At 43.7% G+C, this 21,938-nt stretch overlaps 1 protein-coding gene across 2 annotated transcripts in view; it reads left to right on the top strand.

The window, feature by feature from the left end:
• cstf3 (cleavage stimulation factor, 3' pre-RNA, subunit 3) overlaps nt 1-20,347 on the top strand; it is a 92,586-nt gene extending 72,239 nt beyond the window's left edge. Inside the window, exons 12-21 of one of the 2 annotated variants that reach the window (XM_052029306.1) lie at nt 962-1,078; nt 1,178-1,252; nt 3,943-4,086; nt 4,176-4,278; nt 11,168-11,237; nt 13,448-13,643; nt 15,704-15,857; nt 16,002-16,096; nt 18,500-18,560; nt 19,478-20,347. In XM_052029306.1, the coding sequence (XP_051885266.1) occupies nt 962-1,078; nt 1,178-1,252; nt 3,943-4,086; nt 4,176-4,278; nt 11,168-11,237; nt 13,448-13,643; nt 15,704-15,857; nt 16,002-16,096; nt 18,500-18,560; nt 19,478-19,683 (1,221 nt within the window). In that variant the 3' untranslated portion in view covers nt 19,684-20,347. The remainder of the gene's footprint in view (nt 1-961; nt 1,079-1,177; nt 1,253-3,942; nt 4,087-4,175; nt 4,279-11,167; nt 11,238-13,447; nt 13,644-15,703; nt 15,858-16,001; nt 16,097-18,499; nt 18,561-19,477) is intronic. The other variant, XM_052029307.1, reaches the window with a different exon arrangement.
• The last annotated feature ends 1,591 nt before the right edge of the window (nt 20,348-21,938 follow it).

Raw genomic sequence — 21,938 nt, 5'->3', positions numbered from 1 at the left:
ATATCTTGAGCTCCTGAGGCCATCACTTATTAACTTCCAAGGCCCTTAACATGATGATAGACTGCTGAGGAAGTTCATAGCAACCTATCAATATTAATTTGATATTCACTGTGTTGCATTTGTTTCTAGGATTGTTTAAAAGCAGATGTGTTGATTACTTAGTGTGACCAACACTGGTGGCTTGTGACCACTGATAGAGAATCTCCTTAGCAAATATTATGAAAGTTAGTTTGTGTTTAGCAACACCGCCCGAGCATCTTCCTTCCAATTCTGCCTTATTCTTTAAATGCTCCCAAGTCATTTCACTTTGTTGGCACCCAGCCTTTAGATGCCTGTTTCTTTCTAACTTCTCCTGCCTTCCTCTTTGCAGTTCTGTTTTATTCAATGGTTTAGGACCTGTACTGTAACCCCTGCTTCTGTGATGTTGCTGCAATACAATGGGTGCTATAACTGGGTTTGCTTCCACTGATTCACCCTTTCTCTGTAGCCTCTACAACTCCTCCCGTTTCAGCTTCGTGGCTTTCCCTGCCATTACCTTGCCTCACCATTGTGGGGGCGCTTTCAGCTGCCTCGTCCTTGAATTCTGGAACCCCTTCCACTGTCTCTCTCCTCAAAGAGACTTGTTAAAACCTCTTATTGTCATCTGTTTTAGGATCTCTTTATGTTAACTAGTGTCTAATTTTATTTGGTTATGTTTCTGGGAAGCAGCCTCAGAAATTTTCCTACACCAAAGGTTCTATATAAATGCAAGTCATTTTGGTATTAAGGTAAAGCAGAGTAGTTTATGAAATCCCATAAACATAGTTTATTTTTTAAAATGCCAACAAAAGTCCTACACAGGCATTTTCCTGGTGGGTTCCAGGTATTTGTTCTTGACTCTTACATAGCTGTAAAAAAGTTCCGGGTGTGTCAGTGCACATTAATTTGAGGAACCTTTCTCATCAATGTTACTCTTTGGCAGGACATGAACAATGCAAAACTGTTCAGTGATGAAGCTGCAAATATCTACGAGAGGGCCATCAGCACTTTGCTAAAGAAGAACATGCTGCTTTACTTTGCATATGCAGATTACGAAGAAGTAAGTAGAGATTATGCCATCCTCTGGTATATAAAATGGTGGTGTACTGTTCCCTGTTATTCTGCACTAGTTAATGGCAACCTTCTGCTTTTGTTAAAGAGTCGGATGAAATATGAAAAGGTGCACAGCATATACAATCGTCTCTTGGCTATTGAAGATATCGATCCAACGTTGGTAAGTGTGGCTCTGGTTTGCACCATCGGCAGGAATAAGGTGTGTTTGTGTGTATTTTAATCCATCATTAGTCATCGCTCACTGACTTACAGATAGTGGCAAGGAGATGGCAGAGAAACAAAGTCCAGATGGACTTTTTCCTGGAGGGATAGAATAGGAATATGAAAGGAAATAGGAGCAGGAGTCAGTCATTTCCTCAAGCCTGTTTCACGATTTATTTGGATTATGACCGATCTGTTTTCTCTTACCCAGCATGATTCCATATCCATGATAGAACCATAGAACCATACAGCACAAAACAGGCCCTTTGGCCCACCATGTTGTGCCGTCCATCAAACCACCTTCACACTACCTAACCCCTTCCTCCCGCATATCCCCCCATCCCACACTCCTCCATATGCCTATCCAACAAGCTCTTGAACCTGTCCAATGTATCTGGTCAATATACCTTTACTAAAGGCTCTGGCAGCTGAATTAAACACTTCACCAGCTTATATTTTTATTTATTGAAACAAGAAATGCTGGAAATCCAAAATAAAGATAGAAAATGCTTATAGAAGCCCTTAGCAGGTCAAGTAGCATCAATGGGAAGGGTGAATGTTTTGGGTCAAGGACTCTTCGTCAGAACTGAACAAGAAGACAAATGTGTTTTAGTTGCAGAGAGGTGCAAGATGGAAAGAACAGAGGGAATGTCTGTGATAGGATGCAGACAAAAGTTGTCAAGTTAATAGTTACTTCAAAAACCAGCAAGTAAGGAATAAATTGAAACACTTCCAATTTAGGTTATTGCATTTGCTCTCCTCTGTACCCACAGATTGGGTGACTATTTGGCAGAACACCTTTGTTCAGTTTGCAAGGGTGTCCCTGAGTTTCCTGTCACCTGTCAGTTCAATTCTCTGGCCCACTCCCACTCTGACCTCTGTCTTTAGCCCCCAACATTGCTCCAATGATGCCCAACGTAATGTTGAAGAATAGCAGCTCGCCTTCCCTCTGTGTACACTGAAGCCCTTGGGACTTAACATTGAAGTTAACAATTTCAGGTGGCCACTCCCTTTTTTCCCTCTCCCCATGGATGTTGCTGTACCTTTCTGTTTCAGTATGTCTCTTTTTTCCATTCTGTGTCCAAATGGCAGATTTGAACATAATTGTTAACTTGACAACTTTGGTCTGCATCCTATCACAGGCATTCCCTCTGTCCTTTCCACCCCTCCCCCGCTCTGCAACTTAACACACTTGTTTTCTTGCTCTTCCAGCTCCGATGAAGGGTCCTTGACACAAAACATTGACTGTGTTTCTCTCCCCAATGATGCTGCCTGACCGTGCAAGGCCCTTCCAACATTCTGTTCATACCTTTGCCTTACTGGATTGGTTATTTTCCTTTGAATATTCTTGTTTAAATCTCCACTCACCTTGCACCTTTCTCATGGATTTATATATTAACACTTACTGTGACTTCAGAAGCACGTCAGCAGTTTCGCAATTTTCAGCAGTTTAACGATTCCTGATCCAGGTAGAATTCTTGAATGTTTCAGTCTGGATATCTCTAGATGCCACTATAACCTCAGGCCATCTTGAATACGTTACAGCAAGTGTAATTACATAGGGAAAGTGGCAGCAGGTTTGTGCACAGCAAGTTCCCACAAACAGCAATAGACAGTCAGTTCCTGTGATGTTGATTGAAAGATTAATATTGCCCAGGACACCAGGGAGAACCTCTTGCTTGTGAATTGCTTAAGAGGAGCTTTTACATATTTTCTAAGAGATTAGACGGAACCTCTGATAGTGCAGCTCTGTCAGAATGCGGCATCAGAACGTCAGCAGAATCTTAGTGCTGTAAGTCTGTGGAGTGAAGTTGGAGTCCACAACTTTCTGACACAAGAAAGTGTGCTCCTGACTGCCTCAACTGACCCTGGTGGTCTGTGAAGCCCTGGAATACGTAGTGCTCACTCCTGTAACTCCATGAGTTCCAACAAGGTTTACTGGACCACAGTAAATGCAGGAAATGCTGGAAATATTCAGAAGATCAGGCAGCATTCGTGCAGAGAGAGAAACAGGGTTAACATTTCAAGTCTATAATCTTCCATCAGAACCAGGTTTCTGGATGAGAACAGGGTGTTGGCAGCATTACAGTCATCAATGTACCGGAGGAAAGAAGGTGAGAGAGGGGACTCAGGTAGGAGTGAAACAAAGATTGTTTCACGTATCCCACGTAGAGACTGATGTGGCTTGAACCCACACGAGTTCCAATAGCTGCACCTTAAATTTGGAGGAAATGTGCAGAGTTAAAGCACAAATCATTCAGTGTGAGAACGAGTTCAGCCAGGTGAAGAGTTGTGGTGGACAGGAGACTGGTTGGAACTCTTCAAGGAAGAATTGAAAGGCCTGAATGTAGAGGGATTGGGTATCCATGGGGAAAAGGAGCCAGATAGAACCAGGAATCTGGAGCTGTTCAATTGTCAGACAGCTTAGCAGACGGGGTTCTGTTGTGGAAAATGTATGGATTCCTCTACCCCTGTTCCTAGTCTGGCAACATTGAGGACAGTTGTTAGTGCCTTAATTGGCAGAAATTAATTCAAATAGTAAAGACCTGGAGTGGGCATGGAATTTTCATTGCCCAGGATCCATCTTGTAATGTTAACCTGAGAAGTGTGTGGTTTTCTGACAATTAATCTTTTGTACTTGAATTCAAGGTTTACATCCAATATATGAAATTTGCACGAAGAGCGGAGGGCATCAAATCCGGTCGATCCATATTTAAGAAAGCACGGGAAGATCCCAGAACACGCCATCACGTTTATGTGTCTGCTGCCCTCATGGAGTACTACTGCAGTAAGGTGTGCTCCTCACTTCTGATCCCAGAGTCACACCTCAACATGTGTGATCAGCCAGGCAGTAACTAACTGCTGTGACCATTCCTTTTCAGGACAAGGCAGTAGCCTTCAAGATATTTGAGCTTGGTTTGAAGAAGTACGGCGATATTCCAGAATATATATTGGCGTATATTGACTACCTTTCTCATTTAAATGGTAAGAGGTGTATTCTTAAATGTCGAGATATCTTTATCAGTCACATGTACATCGAAACACACAGTGAAACGCATCTTTTGCATAGAGTATTCTGGGGGCAGCCCGCAAATGTTGCCACGCTTCCGGCACCAACATAGCATGCCCACAACTTCCTAACCCGTGCGTCTTTGGAATGTGGGAGGAAACCGGAGCACCCGGAGGAAACCCACGCAGACACAGAGAGAACATACAAACTCCTTACAGACAGCGGCCGGAATTGAACCCGGGTCGCTGGCACTGTAATAGCATCACGCTAACCGCTACACTACCGTGCCTGCCCTTGTCCAAGTGATTATGTGGTTTGCAAGAATGGTAATGGCTAGATCTGATTTTGGTGTATTTCTCTGTATTTGTTCACATTCTCCTTGTCCACCTGTCATAGACTATGCAAAAACGAGCGTAGCTGCTTGTTTTCCTGTTGTTGAATGTGGCGTTGTTCTGTAGTTTCATAAGGAGCAGTTCTCCCTTGTGTCATCTCCCTTCAGCATGAAGAATGCAGATGACGTTCCTTAGAGGTTAACATATGAGCAGCGTTTGATGGCTCTCGGTCTGTACCCGCTGGAGTTTAGAAGGATGGGGGGGATCTCATTGAAACCTACCGAACACTGAAAGGCCTGGATAGAGTGGACGTGGAGAGGATGTTTCCAGTAGTGGGAGAGTCTAGGACCAGAGGGCACAGCCTCAGAATAGAAGGACGTCCCTTTAGAATAGAGATGAAGAGGAATTTCTTTAGCCAGAGGGTGGTGAATCTGTGCCACAGACATTGCCACAGATGGCAATGGGTATAAAAGCAGAGGTTGATAGGTTGTTGATTAGTAAGGGCATCAAAGGTTTTGGAGAGAAGGCAGGAGAATGGGGTTGAGAGGGGAAAATAAATCAGCCGTGATCAAATGAGGGGGGTAGATTTGATGGGCTGAATGGCCTAATTCTGCTCCAGTGTCTTATGGTCTTAGTATTTGCATATCTCCTCCTAACCCTTGGAGACACAAGAGACTGCAGATGCTGGAATCTAGAGCAACACACAATCTGCTGGAGAAACTCAGCTCCTCGACCCACTGAGACCTTCCAGCAGACCCTTGGTGAGATGTTGCAACGTCTGCAACCCCAGTAGGTTGCAAACTTCCTGAATTCATCGCTTTTATTCATCCTCAATGTTCCCCAAAGACCACACAGCACGACGACATCAGGCTTTTGAGGGGCAGCTTTTGTGGCTGAAGAACTGACACTAGGTGGTGCCGTGGTGCAGTGGCCTCCTCACTGTGCCAGTATCCAGGGTTCTGCCGGTCTTCTAGGCTTACGTCCGCGTGCGGGTGTCCTTGGAGAGGGAGCACACGGTCTCCGCGGGCACCCTGGGTGAGTCCTGCTCTCGGTGGGCCCCTCGAGATCACGTGTCATGGACGGTGAGAATGCGATTCTTCTCTGACGTGTTGCGTGGTGCATTTAGCGGGCGTTTAGTTAGCATTATTTTGCTGTAGTTATGTAGCTGCTTAGTTTGTTTTCTTCTCTTTCTGTATTAGTTGTAGTGTATTGACACTGGTTGTCCTTTTGTAGTGCTTTTAGTTAATAAATGTTTATATTTTAAAAAAAAGTGTCCAGGGTTCAATCCTGACCTCCGGTGCTGTCTGCGTGACTCTGTGAGTTTCCTCTCACATCCCAAAGACGTACAGGTTGGTAGGTTAATTGGCCACCCTTAAGTTGCCCCTGGTGTAAGACTAAGTGACGGGATCTCGAGGGAGCTGCTGGGAATGCAGAAAGAATAGGTTGTGGGGAAAAATTAGTAGGGGATTGGGATCGCTGATTGAGCTGGCAGTGACTGGGCTGAACGGCCTCCTGATGGTAAGGAAATGTGGAGATAAATATGTGGACATCTCTGTAACAGGGACAGTACTGTTGTCATCAACAACTAATGGCAGGTGATCACCAGTGTGCACAGTCAACACGAATGCTATTTGGTGACTGACCTTTGTATCGGACCTTGTAGGTTTGACATCGTAGTTACTTGGACACTTGTCGGTTTTTGTGTTCAACCAACCAATCTATTCCTGGGAAGCATAACTTTTTACTTAAATTTTCACTATTCCTTTGTGGGCAATATCTAAAACACAGTTAGTGGCTACTCGCTGACAACGTGATGACCTCATACCACTGGCAAGGTGCTGTTGTGACTCCATCTCAAACTTAGTGCGAGTCTCACATTGTGAGTGCATTATCTCACGAGGGTGCGGTTGCCATTTTGTAACTAAATTACTGCCATAAAGCAACATTGCGCATCATCACGGTTCAGACTCTGCTTAGTACATGGCTTGGAGCACTGAATTCACAGTTACATACCTGACATGCTGTTCTGCAAGCTTTTCTGTACAGCTTTTTTGGCATTTCATATGTAACCTCCACAAGGTGGAAAGCTAATTCTCTGCTGAAGTTCAGTAGAGTATCGTAGTCACCTGAGAGTTGTGCAGAATGGCACATTGCCACTCCTGGATTTGAATATCAGTTGCAATGAACACCCAGAACTGTCCTACGTTTGTATGGAAATTTTCTGGCAATTCCTCGCTGAGTTAGAGTAGGACGACTGAAGATTGTTGAAGGTTTGTTCATGCACTGTGTTGTCTTGACTAATTAATACATTGGTGTGTACGTTGCAAGTGTTTACTTTTACTGGTGGCTGGTGCTCCGACTGCTGTGGGGAATAATGAAGCAGCAGGATTCTTGCGTGGCTTCAACACTCACGATGTGCACTGATGAGTTGTGATGCAGCAGGTTTGCAGAGCAGCAAACATCTGTGAAGTGGTCACATCTTCCCACTCAACCCTTTCTTTCCTGGGCAACACACTCCACTCAGTGAGGTTAACCACCAACACAACTGTTCTGAGTCCAGTTCATCTGCTGACACTGATAATTGTTCTCCACTGAGAGTCTCATAGCCTGGAGCTTATTTTTTCCTCTGATTCCATTCACCACAATATCTTGTGGTCTTACTGCATTCACTGGCACTAGTGCTGCTAACTAAAGCGGCTTAATTATTCTTTTCAAGAGCTTTCTTTAGAGGTTGCTTTGCATCCTTCGGCGATACAGGTTTCCGGCTTTTGCCCAAGTTCAGAGTGATCACGATATTGTGCACCGTATTGACTGATTGACCATAGAAAATAGGAGGAGAAGTTGGCCATTTGGCCCACCAGGCCTACCACACCATTCTGTACAATCAGGGCTGATCATCCACCACAGATCCTCAGCAGTGTGGAGGAACAGAGGGATCTTGGGGTCCACGTCCATAGATCCCTCAAGGTTGCCCCGCAGGTCGATAGGGTTGTTAAGAAGGCATATGGAGTGTTGGCCTTCATTAGTTGGGGTATTGAGTTCAAGAGCCGCGAGGTAATGTTGCAGCTCTATAGAACGCTGGTCAGACCTCACTTGGAGTATAGTGCTCAGTTCTGGTCGCCTCATTATAGGAAGGATGTGGAAGCTTTAGAGAGGGTGCAGAGGAGATTTACCAGGATGCTGCCTGGATTAGAGAACATGTCTCATGAGGAAAGGTTGAGCGAGCTAGGGCTTTTCTCTGGAGAGACGCAGGATGAGAGGTGACTTGATAGAGGTGTATAAGATTATGAGGGGAATAGATAGAGTGGAGAGCCAGCACCTTTTCCCCAGGGCGGCAATAGCCAATACCAGAAGACATCTGTTTAAGGTCAGAGGAGGAAAGTTTAGGGGAGATGTCAAAGGTAGGTTCTTAACACAGGGAGTGGTGGGTGCCTGAAACGCACTGCCGGGTGGGGGGGTGGTAGAGGCTGATACAATAGGGACATTTAAAAGACTCTTGAATAGGCACATGAAAGTAAGAAAAATGGAGGGTTATTGTGTAGGAGGGAAGGGTTAGATTGATCAGAGAGTAGGTTTATATAGGACGGCACAATATCGTGGGCTGAAGGGCCTGTACTGTGCTGTACTGATCTATGTTCTAGTGCCGTTTCCCCCTTCTCCCCTTATTCCTTTCTCTCTCTTTTACATTAAGAAATATATCTACCACCTCCTTGCATATATTTACTGAGTTGGCCTGTACTGCCTTCTGTGGTGGATAGTTCCACAGGTTCAACACCACATCTCAGTCCTCAATGATGTCCCCTGTATCCTGAGGCTGTGACTTCAAGTTCTGGACTCCCAGCCCTTGGCAACACCCTCCCTGTATCTAGGCTGTCTGGTCCTGTTAGTATTAAGGAGATTTCATAGAAACCCATATCATTCTTCTAAACTCCAAACTCCAGCCGAACCTGTCTCTCCTCAAGCTTCAGTCCTGCCATCCCAGGAATCAGTCAGGTACAGCTTTGCTGCACTCCCTCATGGCAAGAGCTTGGAGACCAAAACTCTAGATGGGTTCTTATCCACGCCAGATACAGCTGCAGTGAAACACTTTCACTCCTGTACTCATCCTCTTGCAGTGAAGGCCAACGTCCCATTTACCACCTTCTCACTTGCTGCACCCAATTACTTGCTTTCAGTGACATGCAGAAGGACACCCAGGTGACATTTCCCAATCTGTCACCCTTCTAGTAATCTGTCTTTCTGTTTTTAACACCTTTCTTATCCACACTAAACTGCACCTGCCTTGAGTTTTCCCGCTTACCTGATTTATCTAAGTCACATTAGCTCCATGCATCCTCCTCACAGCTTGCATTTCCCACCCCCTCCAGCAATGAGTCATCTGCAAATGTTACAGTTAGTTCCCTCATCCAGGTCACTGATCCAGTTGATGAACAGCTGGGGCCCAACACTGATCCCTGTGGCTCCCCACTGTCACTGCCCACCACCCAGAGAAAGACCTGTTCATTTCTGCTCTGGTTCCCGTCTGCCAACAGATTCTCAGTCATGTCAGTACACTACCACCAATCCCATGTGCTTTAATCTTACACTTACGCTGCCTGCCTTGTACAACTAAACACCGTTGTCTCATAAATCCTATTCTGCCAGGGAGTGAAATATGGAGAGTGGGGATTTTGCCTCTATGTACGTTAGTTGCACATATCCTGTAATTCACTGTCAGAGTATGACAGGCGTCCTTTCTCCCTTTCTTCATGTTTGGTTCAGAATCCTGCCATTTCCTCCTCAAACCTACAAAGCTGCTGTTCCCAACAGGACATGAATGATAGAGGAATGGGGGGGCTATGTGGGAGGGAAGGGTTAGATAGATCTTAGAGCAGGATAAAATGTCGGCACAACATTGTGGGCCAAAGGGCCTGTACTGTGCTGTAGTGTTCTATGTTCTACAGGACAGAGCTTAGGGTGGCTTGGGATGTATGTGAATGGTGAGAGGTTAGTTGTGGCTCTGGTCATCTTAGCAGTACACAAACCCAGCTCGGGCGCGCGAAATGGAACTATTTGTTCCAATCTGTCTCCAGCGTCGGTGGACTTGCAGAGCTTCGGATTAATTCAATTAAGTGTGAGAACTTATTGAGCTGCAGGGCTGACTCGGAGACAAGCTGCAAGAAATCAGAGATACCGTATCAAAAATCAGCAGCAGACGTTTGTTTTGGGCGTTACTGACAGGTTGTTCATGCTGACAGCAGCCACACCCTCACTTCTTTCATGCATGTTACCAGTGCAACTGGTTTGACCCTTGAATCTGTAATTAGCTGTAGAGGCTGACTGCTGCCCACCATGTAAGCAGTGGCTGCTTTTCTTCACTGTCACACTCTGAATGATACACAGTTTCAAAGAGGAGATAAATGCGCACAGTATTCTGGAAAAGGAAATGTATCAACAGAGCGTAACTACAATTTAGTAATGTGATAGGGAGGAAACTCTACAAAGGAAGTGGCATTGAGATTGTGTGGGACACGCGGTCAGTATAGAACGATAGGGCGTCGAAGGAATCAATTCAGCCTATTGAACCTGTGCCAGCTCTTTCCGAGAGCAATCCAACCCCAACCCTACATCTTTGCAAAGTATTTACCTACACTCAGAGCAACACACACAAAGTGCTGGAGGAACTCAGCGGATCAGACGGCATCCGTGGAGGGAAATGAACAGTCGATGTTTCGGGCCGAGACCCTTCGTCGGGACTGGAAAGAAAGGGGGCAGAAGCCAGAGTAAAAGGGTGCGGGGGCATCCCTCCATAGATGCTGCCTGACCCGCTGAGTTCCTCCAGCATTTTGTCTGTGTTGCTCCAGGTTTCTGGCATCTGCAGTCTCGTGTGTCTGTACTCAGAATCGGAATCAGGTTTATTATCACTGACTTGTATGACATGAAATTTGTTGTTTAGCAGCAGTACAGTGCAAAGGCATAAAATTACTATAAATTACAAAACTAAATAGTGCCAAAAAAACGAGTTAGTGTTCATGGGTTCATAGACCATTCAGAAATCTGATGGCGGAGGGGAAGAAGCTGTTCTTGAACCATTGAGTGTGGGTCTGTCCATCTGAATTCTGTGGACTTTCCAAACCTCCAGGACTTATTCTACATGTATTTAGTGTATTAGCGTGGGGGGGGGGCGTTGGTGGGGGGGTGGGTTGGGTTGGGTTGTTTTTCTGAATGTTTTGTGTATATAAAAGGCACACATACTGAGGGAGAGAAGATGGGTTGAAATGTTGTCAGATCCTGGATATTCACCGCACAGAATGCAGCCATCCTGTCCGTCAAGTGTGTGCCCAACACTGTGGAGGTTTCCAACAAAGATTAAGCCCAAACGATGGGTTGTACTGGTGCCACCTGAGAAAGATCTCTGTGATCTAGTCCTACTTCTTAGGTCTTGGTCCACAGCCTTGCAGATTCTAGTGTTTATCCAGGTACAAAGTAAGTACAGGTCTCAGCACTGTTCCAGCACAGCAAGCTGCTTAACTGCATTTTCTTTGCATTTCAGAGGACAACAACACCAGGGTTTTGTTTGAACGTGTCCTGACATCTGGATCCTTGCCACCTGAGAAATCTGGGTAATACTTCCCGTCCTTAAACTTTAAATCATCTGTCAAAAATTAAATGTTTTAAAATACTTCAAAATTGTGTTCAGCATATGTAGAGCAATCGTTGTGAGTTTTATTAGAAATTCTCACAGATAGCAAAAAGCTTTTAATTAATTATAAAGAATTATAGCCTAAAACCTGGAGGATTGGCATAGATTTAGGAAGAAATGTAAGTATCAGGATAGAAACATTTCTTAATTTTTGCGAAAGCAGAGGACATTTTTAAATGTTCTTCTGAGGGAGTGGGACGCCACACATTTTAAATTATTTTGGTTAATCCGTAGCAATCTTCTTGACTTTATTAGAGTATTCATTTGTTGTACTCCATCCTTCTGGGAGTGTTTGTGGTCTTTCTCAACATCACACCCGATCTCACCGTCGGCAGTGAACGGACGGCACGAGAACAAAGACTTCCCCATTCCCAACGTGTTCTCAGGGGATCTGCAGAGCCCAGCAAGAGAACCAAAATGAAGCAGGTTCAGGCAACAAAGTGGGAAATGTAAATAGCAATTAAATCATTTTACAGAATGCAAACTGAAGATGAGGACTTGCACAGGAATTAAGACATAAATATCAAAAAAAAATCTTTTAAGATTTTATTTCCTTAAAGAACATTGCATTTCTAAGAGCACAAGGACTAGGAGAAGGACGAGCTGCTTCAGCGTTCAGTAACGTCCTGGTTGATCTGATCTTCAGCTTTCCTTTCCTGCTCAATTCTTATAACTATAGTCCAGAAATCTCTCTCGGTCTTGAATGTACTTAATGACCTTGCACCTATAGCTCTCTGGACAGAGTCATCACCTTTAATGATATCATAATTCCACACCGAATGAATTTATGTAAGGATCCCGTTCAGTGTCTGGATGTGGAACTAATTGATCTGCAGCCTGTTCACTGTCATTCCTCCTCTAGCCTTGTGGTAATTGGTAAATTAGTTTATTATTGTCACATGTACCGAGGCACAGTGAAAAGCTTGTCTTGCATACCATCCATACAGATCATTTCATCACATCAGTACATCGAGGTAGTACAAGGGAAAACAATAACAGAATGCAGAATAAAGTGTTACAGTTACAGAGAATTCTCATCCTTCTCATAATTCTCACCCCTTTCAAATTTTCCTGGAGAAAATCAGAACAAGTATTTCAACCACTGAGTGTTAACCTAATGTGTGAAGTGTCAGTATTAGGTGTCAGCAAATGTTCTGTCCACATGTGTCTTGTTCTATCCTGACACTGGGCCACCAGAGGGTGGGGGAAAGGTACCCACGTTTTTTAATTGTTTCATTATTTTGAGAAAGTGCCTGGGAGGAGCTGCTTCCTCGGGCAGAAGCTGGCAGATCAGAATTTTAATTATTTTTTTACAGGGAGTTGTGGTATGTACTGCTCTGCATGAATCGGGTGGCACTGTAACATGCAGGGGGAGTCAGAAATACTGTGGCAGCTGATGGGGAAAGTAAGAGGGACTGGGATTAACTGGATGGCTCTTTCACCGTCAGTGGACATCTCCCGTGCTATGGCATTCTGTAAGTTTTGTCCATATGTTTCATGTGACGGTTGGTTCAGATTATGTACACTGACATTTGTGTTTGGACAGTAGAATTGAAGATTTGGAGGTCATAGATTTATACAGCACAGAAACAGACCCATCGGCCCAACTCGTCCATGCCGACCGAGATGTCCACCTGAGCTAGTCCCATTTGCCTGCATTTGGCCCATATCCCTCTAAACTTTCCTATCAATGTACCTGTCTTTTAAGCATTGTAATTGCACCCGCCTCTGGTAAAGCAGTTTGATTTAAGATCTCTTTATTAGTCACATGTACATCGAAACACGCAGTGAAATGCATCTTTTGCGTAGAGTGTTCTGGGGGCAGCCCGCAAGTGTCGCCACACTTCCAGCGCCAACATAGCATGTCTGTAAAGCATTACGCTAACCGCTACACTACCGTGCCTACCATGCATGATGATTGCTGGATTCCATTGCCAACATGAATTCTGCCAGAGGCTTTGCTGAAGTCTTTGATAATCATCTTATGAACTACTTTGCAGTGTTTGTTTCCAACATACTTCAGCTAAAAAGCATCAAGTGTCTGTAAGGAGTAAGCAGAAAGCCCACATAGTCTGGTTATATCCCACCCTAATTCTAGTTTTTCCCTCTTTCTGCTTGTCAACATTACAGAGAGATCTGGGCACGATTTCTGGCTTTTGAAAGTAACATCGGCGACCTGGCCAGTATTCTGAAAGTGGAAAAGAGGAGGTTTGCTGCTTTTAAGGAAGAATATGAAGGAAAGGAAACGGCGTTACTGGTGGACAGGTACAAGTTCATGGACCTGTTCCCCTGTTCAAACAGTGAGCTTAAAGCTCTTGGATATAAGGTATGTACCTTCCATTGTCATGCTCCTTTGGGATGTGGGCAGCACTGACAAAGCTGGCATTCAATTAATTAGCTCCTTAATTATCTGCTCTTGAATTATCCCGGAGATGTTAGTGGTGAGTTTCCTTTTTCGACTGGCTGCATTGATGAGGTTAATCCCACCGTGCTTTTGAGGTGTTGGTCAATCCGGGAGTTTTCTCCGGTAACAAAGAAGGAATAGTAACGTTTTTCCGAGAGTTAAGATGGTTAAGGTGGTGTGTGAGTTAAATTGGGCAATCCCATGCACCTGCGGTAATGGGTGTGGAACGTTCTGTTAAAAAAGCCTTGGTGAGCTGATGGAGTATGATAATTACAGACACACCAAATTGATGGGCAAGGAATGTACATCTGATCCATCACTCCTGCTCTACCCCACTGTAGCAGTACTTGTTTCCAGCACATTGAATTATACTTTGTAATTTGGACGAATTTTGGAAAACTGAGCTGCATAATAATCCATTGCATGTCCAGTGTGGTCACCTTAATGGTTTTCTTTCACCTTGACATCACATGTACTGCTCCTACAACTGAGCTTTTCTCTTCAAAACGTTGCTCGCTGGCCCCACTCTAAGGGACATCTGATTCAATTTTTATTCATATTTGGTTGAGTGTTGCTTCACTTAAAATAAATTTTAGTCAGTCCACAGAGGAACTAATCTGGAGGAAACTTGGACCACTGCAGACACTTGAAGATAGGAGTCATTTGTCCTTTAGAGCAAGTCCAAGTCTGATGGAAAATTGGGCCTTGCCCATCATGTAACACCAGCTAATGGCCACGAATGACCACTCCAAGCTCCGAGGATCAACATGATTGATCATTCGTCAACAGAGAAAAAATTCAATATCTTTCAGGACAACTACTGTCCTCTAGGGAAGGAAATCTGCGGTTCTCACCCAGTCTGTGACTCTGGTTCCTCAGTGATGTGATTGGTAGTCAACAAGCCTCTTGGTTTTACCATCATGCAACAAGGAGTTTGAGAAGTCAGCCCACTGCCACTCGTTTCTTCAGTGGATGTCACTGGCTGGATCCACATTTACCATTCACCCCTCATTGCTCATGGACTGAAGTGCAAGATAGGCTGTACCAGTTTAGTGCTGACTGTATTAGTGAGTCTGGAGTCACACATAGGCCAGTCCAGATAGGTCGAGCAGATTTCCTTCCCTCAAACCCAGGGGGTTTTTACAACAATCCAGTGGGCTAATTGTCACCACAGATGATGTCTTTAATTCCAGACTGATTGAAGAAATTACTGATCCTTGTAGAACATCACTCCCCACCTTCTCCCACCGTGAACGGCATTCACCCTTTACTCCCACTTTCTGCTTTCAGTCCTGCAACCAGCTGAAGATCCATTCCCTGTTCCCACGTTCTCTGACCTTAATTATTGGGTTGTTATGGGGTCAAAACCCTTTCCAAAACTCTTCTGGAAATCTAGATAAATACATCTAATGCACGAGCATTGTCACATCTCTGTGTAACTTCTTCAAAAAAAACTCAAGAAGATTTGTCCAGAAGTATTTTCCTGTTTGATACTCATGTTGTCTTTTCTTTTATCGTGTTTGTTTCTAGATTCTGGCCTGTTGTAGTTTATAATGGTGAATGGATTAGACTGAGTCAAATTGGAAAGAGTTTCCAAAACTAGGGATCGTGAATACTAGAAAGTTACTAAACCAAAATTAAGGTGAAAAGTACAGAGGAATTCCTTTCTTTAGAAGAGAGGTTAGAATGTGCAACTTAGTACCACAGGAAGTCATTGAGGCAAATAAACTAAAAGGTTGTGAAGGCAGGTGGACAAATACATGAGAACAAATAGACCAGGAAGAGATGTTGAAAGGCTGAGATGTGGCAATTGATGGGACGACTCTTGTGTGGTATAAACAGCAGTCGAGGTGAGCGGAGTCGCCTGTTAACTGTGCTGGACTTGATGTCAAATACTGTTTGGTGTAAAACCACTGAGCTGTAATTACCTGAGAACAGCAGACAATTATTACAGCATTCTGTTGGTGTTGTCGTGCTTACAGGATGTCTCTCGAACCAAGCTGACGGCCATTATCCCAGACCCCATAGTGACGCCCTCCACCGTAACCATAATGAAGGACGAGATAGACCGAAAGCCGGAGTATCCCAAACCTGACACAAACCAGATGATTCCTTTCCAACCCCGACACCTGGCACGTAAGTGGCTTGACGTTGCTTTTCAGTTGCTGACTTCAATATCGAGAATATTGACCAAACCAATAGCAGGCTGATGTTTGGATGCTGCACTGATTAATTACCTTTACTGTAGTTAATGCTTGGATGCTGTTTGTCGTTGTACAGCACCTGGTCTCCATCCTGTCCCAGGGGGAGTGTTCCCTGTACCCCCAGCTTCTGTCCTGCTTATGAAATTGTTACCACCACCAACGTGTTTCCAGGTGAGTACACCAGTGATTGTTTTCAGTAGATCCCAATTCAGGTTTATTTTGACCTTGACCATTTTGACTTTGGGCAATAGTGGTCCAGGTAGCCATTGTACACTCACCTTTTTCTTGAACTTTAATGGGAATTGGAGAGGTCTGGTCCAACCTTGTCTCTGAGTAACATCACCAGAGCCCCTTAAGGACTTGGTTATTGTTCACCCAGCTCTCTGCTTTCCTGTTAGGTTGTGGCTCTGCTGCAATTTGAACATTTCTAAACCTGTCCTACCCCTTAGGGCCATTTCCATTTAAACTCTTGCGTCCACATAGTGTCTTCATGGACCGATGAAATACTTGTTGATGTGCACTGCTGTAACTGAAAAGTAAAAACTGCATACGATGCAAGTCTGAAGTAAAAACAGAAAATGTTGGAAATACTCAGCAAGTCAGGCAGCATCTCTGGAGTCGGAAATTGAGTTGATGCTTCAGGTCAACGACCGTTCACCAGGATGTTGGCGTTTCAAAGCTGTGGCAAAGGGAAGGACTGGGGAGAAAGGGAATGAGTGTCACGGCGGACTGAAGGGTTGTTGCAGCTAATGTATCTGGGCCAACAGTAAGTGAACCAAGTCATAGACATATTCATAGAACAGTGCAGCACAGGAACAGGCCCTTCGGCCCATGATGTTGTGCCGAAGTAAATAAACTAGTAATTAAACACCCAACTAATCCCTTCTGCATACACGATGTCCATATCCATTCTCTGCACATTCATGTGCCTATCTAAGAGCCTGTTAAAAGTCCTTGCATTTATGGCTGTGATCAGCATTCATAAGTCGTGGGATCGAGTTTAAGAGCCGCGAGGTAATGATGCAGCTCTACAAAACTCTGGTTAGACCACACTTAGAGCACTGTGTCCAGTTCTGGTCGCCTCATTATAGGAAGGATGTGGAAGCGTTGGAAAGGGTGTAGAGGAGATTTGCCAGGATGCTGCCTGGTTTAGAGAGTATGCGTTATGAGGAGAGACTAAGGGAGCTAGGGCTTTACTCTTTGGAGAGAAGGAGGATGAGAGGAGACATGATAGAGGTGTACAAAATATTAAGAGGAATAGATAGACAGCCAGCACCTCTTTCCCAGGGCACCAATGCTCAATACAAGAGGGCATGGCTTTAAAGTAATGGGTGGGAAGTTCAAGGGAGATATCAGAGGGAGGTTTTTTTACACAGAGTATGGTTGGGGCATGGAATGCGCTGCCTGGGGCGGTGGTGGAGGCAGGTACATTGGTCAGATTCAAGAGATTGTTAGATATGCATATGGAGGAATTTAAAATAGAGGGATATGTGGGAGGAAGGGGTTAGATAGTCTTAGGCGAGGTTTCGAGGTCGGCACAACATTGTGGGCCAAAGGGCCTGTATTGTGCTGTACTGTTCTATGGTTCTCTGATCAGGATTTAGGACACACACTTCTTGTGGGACACGTTTCTATATCTGTCATTTATCATCATCTATTTCCACCTCAGACTGATGAGCTGCAATTAACCTTCTTTCTCTCTCAGCTGACGCCAGCACTCTGTCATTCAGTCTCTCTTGATCTCCACCCTATCCACCCCGTCTCTGAAACCATGCTTGCTTTTTTAACTTTTCCCAGTTCTGATGAAAGGTTGTCGATGTGAAACAACAGTAGCAATACAGGCGGGTAACATCGAATCAAATCCTCCCTACCGGGCAGGCACAGTAGTGTAGCAGTTAGCGTAACGCTATTACAGTGCCAGCGACCTGGGTTCAATTCCGGCCACTGTCTGTAAGAAGTTTGTACGTTCTCCCTGTGTGTCTGCGTGGGTTTCCTCCGGGTACTTCAGTTTCCTCCCACATTCCAAAGACGTATGGGTTAGGAAGTTTGGGCATGTTATGTTGGCGCTGGAAGTGTGGTGACACTTGCGGGCTGCCCACAGGACACTCTACACAAAAGATGCATTTCACTGTGTGTTTAGATGTACATGTGACTAATAAAGATATCTATCTCTCTCTCTTTTTGCAACTTGTGGTCCCCTTAAGTTCCTGTTTTAAATAAGTGTTTTATGTCTGGCCTGTGCTTCATGTATTCTGATTATAATCTGGGCAGATTTACTGAAGTAAGGGTCCTGTCAGTGACTACAGGCTCTGAATGGAACTCCTCTGCACTCCATAGTATGGGAAGCCAGCACTTGAAGCACATATCTCCTTCCCCTTGTGTTACCAGTTCCAACTTGTTAATTAAATTTTAACCCATTCTGTATATGTTCATGTGTTGTGTTGGACACTGATGCAAAGAAATGAGGCAGAACTTGAAGAATATGGTGACTGGGAAAACTCTCTTTCCACTGTACTGAACAGTTCTTCAGTATTTGTTCCACAGTGATTGTATTTGGAAACTTGCTTCCCACAGGGGCCATTTGTTCAAGTTGATGAACTAATTGAAGTTTTGCGACGCTGCCAGTTACCAGACAGTAAGTGCTCTTCTTTGCTGCTCCTTCATGCTACTCTGGTAATGTTCAGAATGGGCACACGGTAAACACACTCAAACCACTAAATTGATATTAGCTCAGATATCAACACTTTCTTCGAAAATTATCTTTGCTATTCTTGTGCAAATGTTTAAAATGAATTGATTTTGTTCAGGTACGCAGGTTAAACTGTGAGTCCAAAGCCTTTGCAATTCATCTTTTAGAAATATTATGATAGATGACATTTTGGATATGGAATGATTCCTGTGTTTTTTTTGTTTTTAAATGCTGTTTGCTATCAGGAACTCAAGTTGTTGCATTTATTTTAAAGTCTGCTTAAGTTTGTGTTCTCTTTAAGCATACTCTGGAAAAGTACAGTGAAGGAACCCTTACTACTTTCTCAAATTGAACAATCCCCATTGTCTGATTCAAACACAAGTAGAACTTTAAGTTCATATCTCTAAACTCTGCTGATTATTGCAAAATAAACTGATTACATTTGTTCTAAAAACCTTCATCTTTCATGGTTTTTATTGTAATGTTATGTGGTCCCAGGTAGTTCCTTCAGTTAATTTCTCCTGCTACAGAAGAAATTTATATTACCAGTCGTTCATTCTCCTCTCTTCTGCTGCATTAAGAGCGAGCAGATTTCTGGGATTAAACCGGGTTGCTTGTGACTCGAAACTTTGGAGCCATACAGCACGGAAACAGGCCCTTCAGCCCAACTGGGCCATGACGACCAAGATTCCCATCTAAACTAGTCCCATTTGACCCATATCCCTCCAAACCTTCCCAATCCATGTACCTGTCCAAGTGTCATTTTAAAGTTGTTATTGTACCTGCCTCAACCGCTTCTTCTGGCAGCTCCCCCATAAGAAGGATGGGTTTATTAAACTGTGCCTTTTAATTTTTTTTAAAAGCTGTTGAACAAGCTGTTGAACTGATCACTGGAGGTCAACCAGAAACAGTTGCTGAAGGAAATGGACCTATAGAGAATGATGCAGTGATGAAAAAGCCCTTAAAGAGGGCAGCAAATGAAGATTCCGATGAAGAGGAGGAAAAGGGAGCAGTGGCACCTCCCGTGCATGACATCTACAGAGCTCGCCAGCAGAAACGAGTCCGATAAACATCCACCAGCAGCTGTTTCATGTCTTGAAGGAACTGAATGTCATTCTTAAGCTGTCGAGAAATGAGCTGTGTCTTCACTTGCCTGTGGAAATGAGACTGTGCTTTCACTGTTGTGCCTCATTCGAGTAAGATAGCTCATCTGGACAGAAAAACCTGGCTTCTTCTGTGCAAAAGGTTGCATTTTTGAAGAGGCTTTCGTTTGGGCAGAATAAAAAACTTTGGTATTGAACACCAGACACTGCACCCACACACAGCCAGTACAAACATTTCAACTGCAATCTAGTTCCATGCAAGTCTGCTATTACAATGCAACTTGTGAATCTTTGTGATTTTGTTTTACTTGTCTGTTTCATTTTTTAAAGAAAACTGGATGGTGCAAATACAAGGGAAGGTATTTTAATATCCCACAGAACTATTAACACCACAGTCCTGTTATGTCATGTGGTTTCCTGCCAAGTCTCATTTTACCATTATTTATGGCAACCTGTTTCCTTTTGTAATTTGAGAGCCTGAACACAATTTGTAATAAAGACATAAAATGCATTTAAATTCAGACTCTTGCTTTATTGCAAAGACACTGAGACTCTCTCCCATGTTTATATGTCTTTAAACAGCAGGCAGAGCCGGGTATTGTTAGAAAGCAAATGAACGTTTTATTAAGTATAGAAAATAACAAGTTAACTTACAGTAATTTCAGGAGCTCCACAGGCCTGCTGCTTTGCCAGACCATGCATGGTGGAAAGAACAATGGCATTCTGACTCACCACCATGTCAGTTGTCAGAAGCCCACAGCCTGTGTTGTATTTTTTTTAAAATAATCATTAGTTGGTGAAAGCATTCAATAGCAACTGCTTAAAATTTCTTGATTATATACTTTAAAAAAAATAGGGTTCTGGGGAACGAGAAGAGAAATGGAATTAATTGGTAGCTCAGAGCTGGCAGTACCAATTTTTTTTAAGAGGCCATTGAACCTTAAATATGCTAAAGAAAAATTCCTTTTTGTGTTAATCCAGCATTTTAAAAAAATATTTTTCACTGTCAACAAATCTTAGGTATTCTGTAGTAATAATTTATCTATCTATGGAATATGTTACGGACTCAGTGAAAGTCCCTTTAAGATAGAGAGTGTGTGTGTATGTGTGTGTGGGGCGTGCTTACGTCAATAGAAGATAAAGGACGTAATGACGTTGTTGAAGAAGTAAGAAGAAGAAGAAGGAGAGAAGGGAGAGAGACACCAGCCTGCTTGTTTTCTCTCTCCCTTCTCTCTCTCTCCTTCTTCTTCTTACTTCTTCAACAACGTCATTACGTCCTTTATCTTCTATTGACGTAAGCACGCCCCACACACACATACACACACACTCTCTATCTTAAAGGGACTTTCACTGAGTCCGTAACAAATATAATTCATCATTAGTTTAATGCATCCTGTACTAAAGTCTGTGCTTTGAAATTTGCTACTGAAATTCTGAAAATCAGAATCATCGATCACTGTGCATGCCAACACTTAACATCTAAAACCAAGGATGGCTTTTTCCAACCCACCTCTTCCACGTCTACCAATACTCCTAGTTTTCAATGTAGTGGGTGAATATCAGTTATCATTACAGTCAAAAATTCAATTCAGAAAAATATTGGCTGAAATAGTCAAGCGCTCTAAAGTTATGCTGAAGTAGTTACATTGGAGATGTAAGGCCATCTCAGCAGGTTTTCAGTTCTCTTTCCTCTTGGTTATCCAGTGCCACAGGCAACACTATCTTTGATCTGAGGTGGGGCAGGTGCTGCAGAGGGACACAGTACCGCTACCTTTCCAAAAACTTTTGCCTATTTCAGTCACTGGTTAGTTTAGGGCCAGTTGTTTATTTTTTTACCCAAATGTGCATTGGCCCACTGCCAAATACATTCAATGCAATGCTAGGCTTCCAGTAGGTGTGGGATCTGGAGCTGAATTTTCAGCTGTTAGCTCCTGGCAATCTACAACGGGAGGTGCAGCCCGTGCCCAGAGCTTGACTAAGGCCAACAGATCTTTGAGCTTTCAGGGAAGATGTAGGGATCTGTTAGTTATCCACTACCTCACCCATTACTATCAATCAGTGGATAGCAGAACAAGTCTGAAGCACAATACAGCCCTGCCTGTTCTTTTATGCTTTCTGATACCAAACCCCACACTTGCTCTTTCCCACTACCCACATGTGCTCTCTGATAGGAGTCAGTAGATAATAACAGATGGCTGATTTTTTCCATACCTGACCAAGG

This window comes from Pristis pectinata, chromosome 14 (assembly GCF_009764475.1).
Source record: "Pristis pectinata isolate sPriPec2 chromosome 14, sPriPec2.1.pri, whole genome shotgun sequence".
Classification (NCBI taxonomy): domain Eukaryota; kingdom Metazoa; phylum Chordata; class Chondrichthyes; order Rhinopristiformes; family Pristidae; genus Pristis; species Pristis pectinata.
Note: the sequence above shows the minus strand (reverse complement) of the source record. Positions and strands in the feature narration are given on the sequence as shown.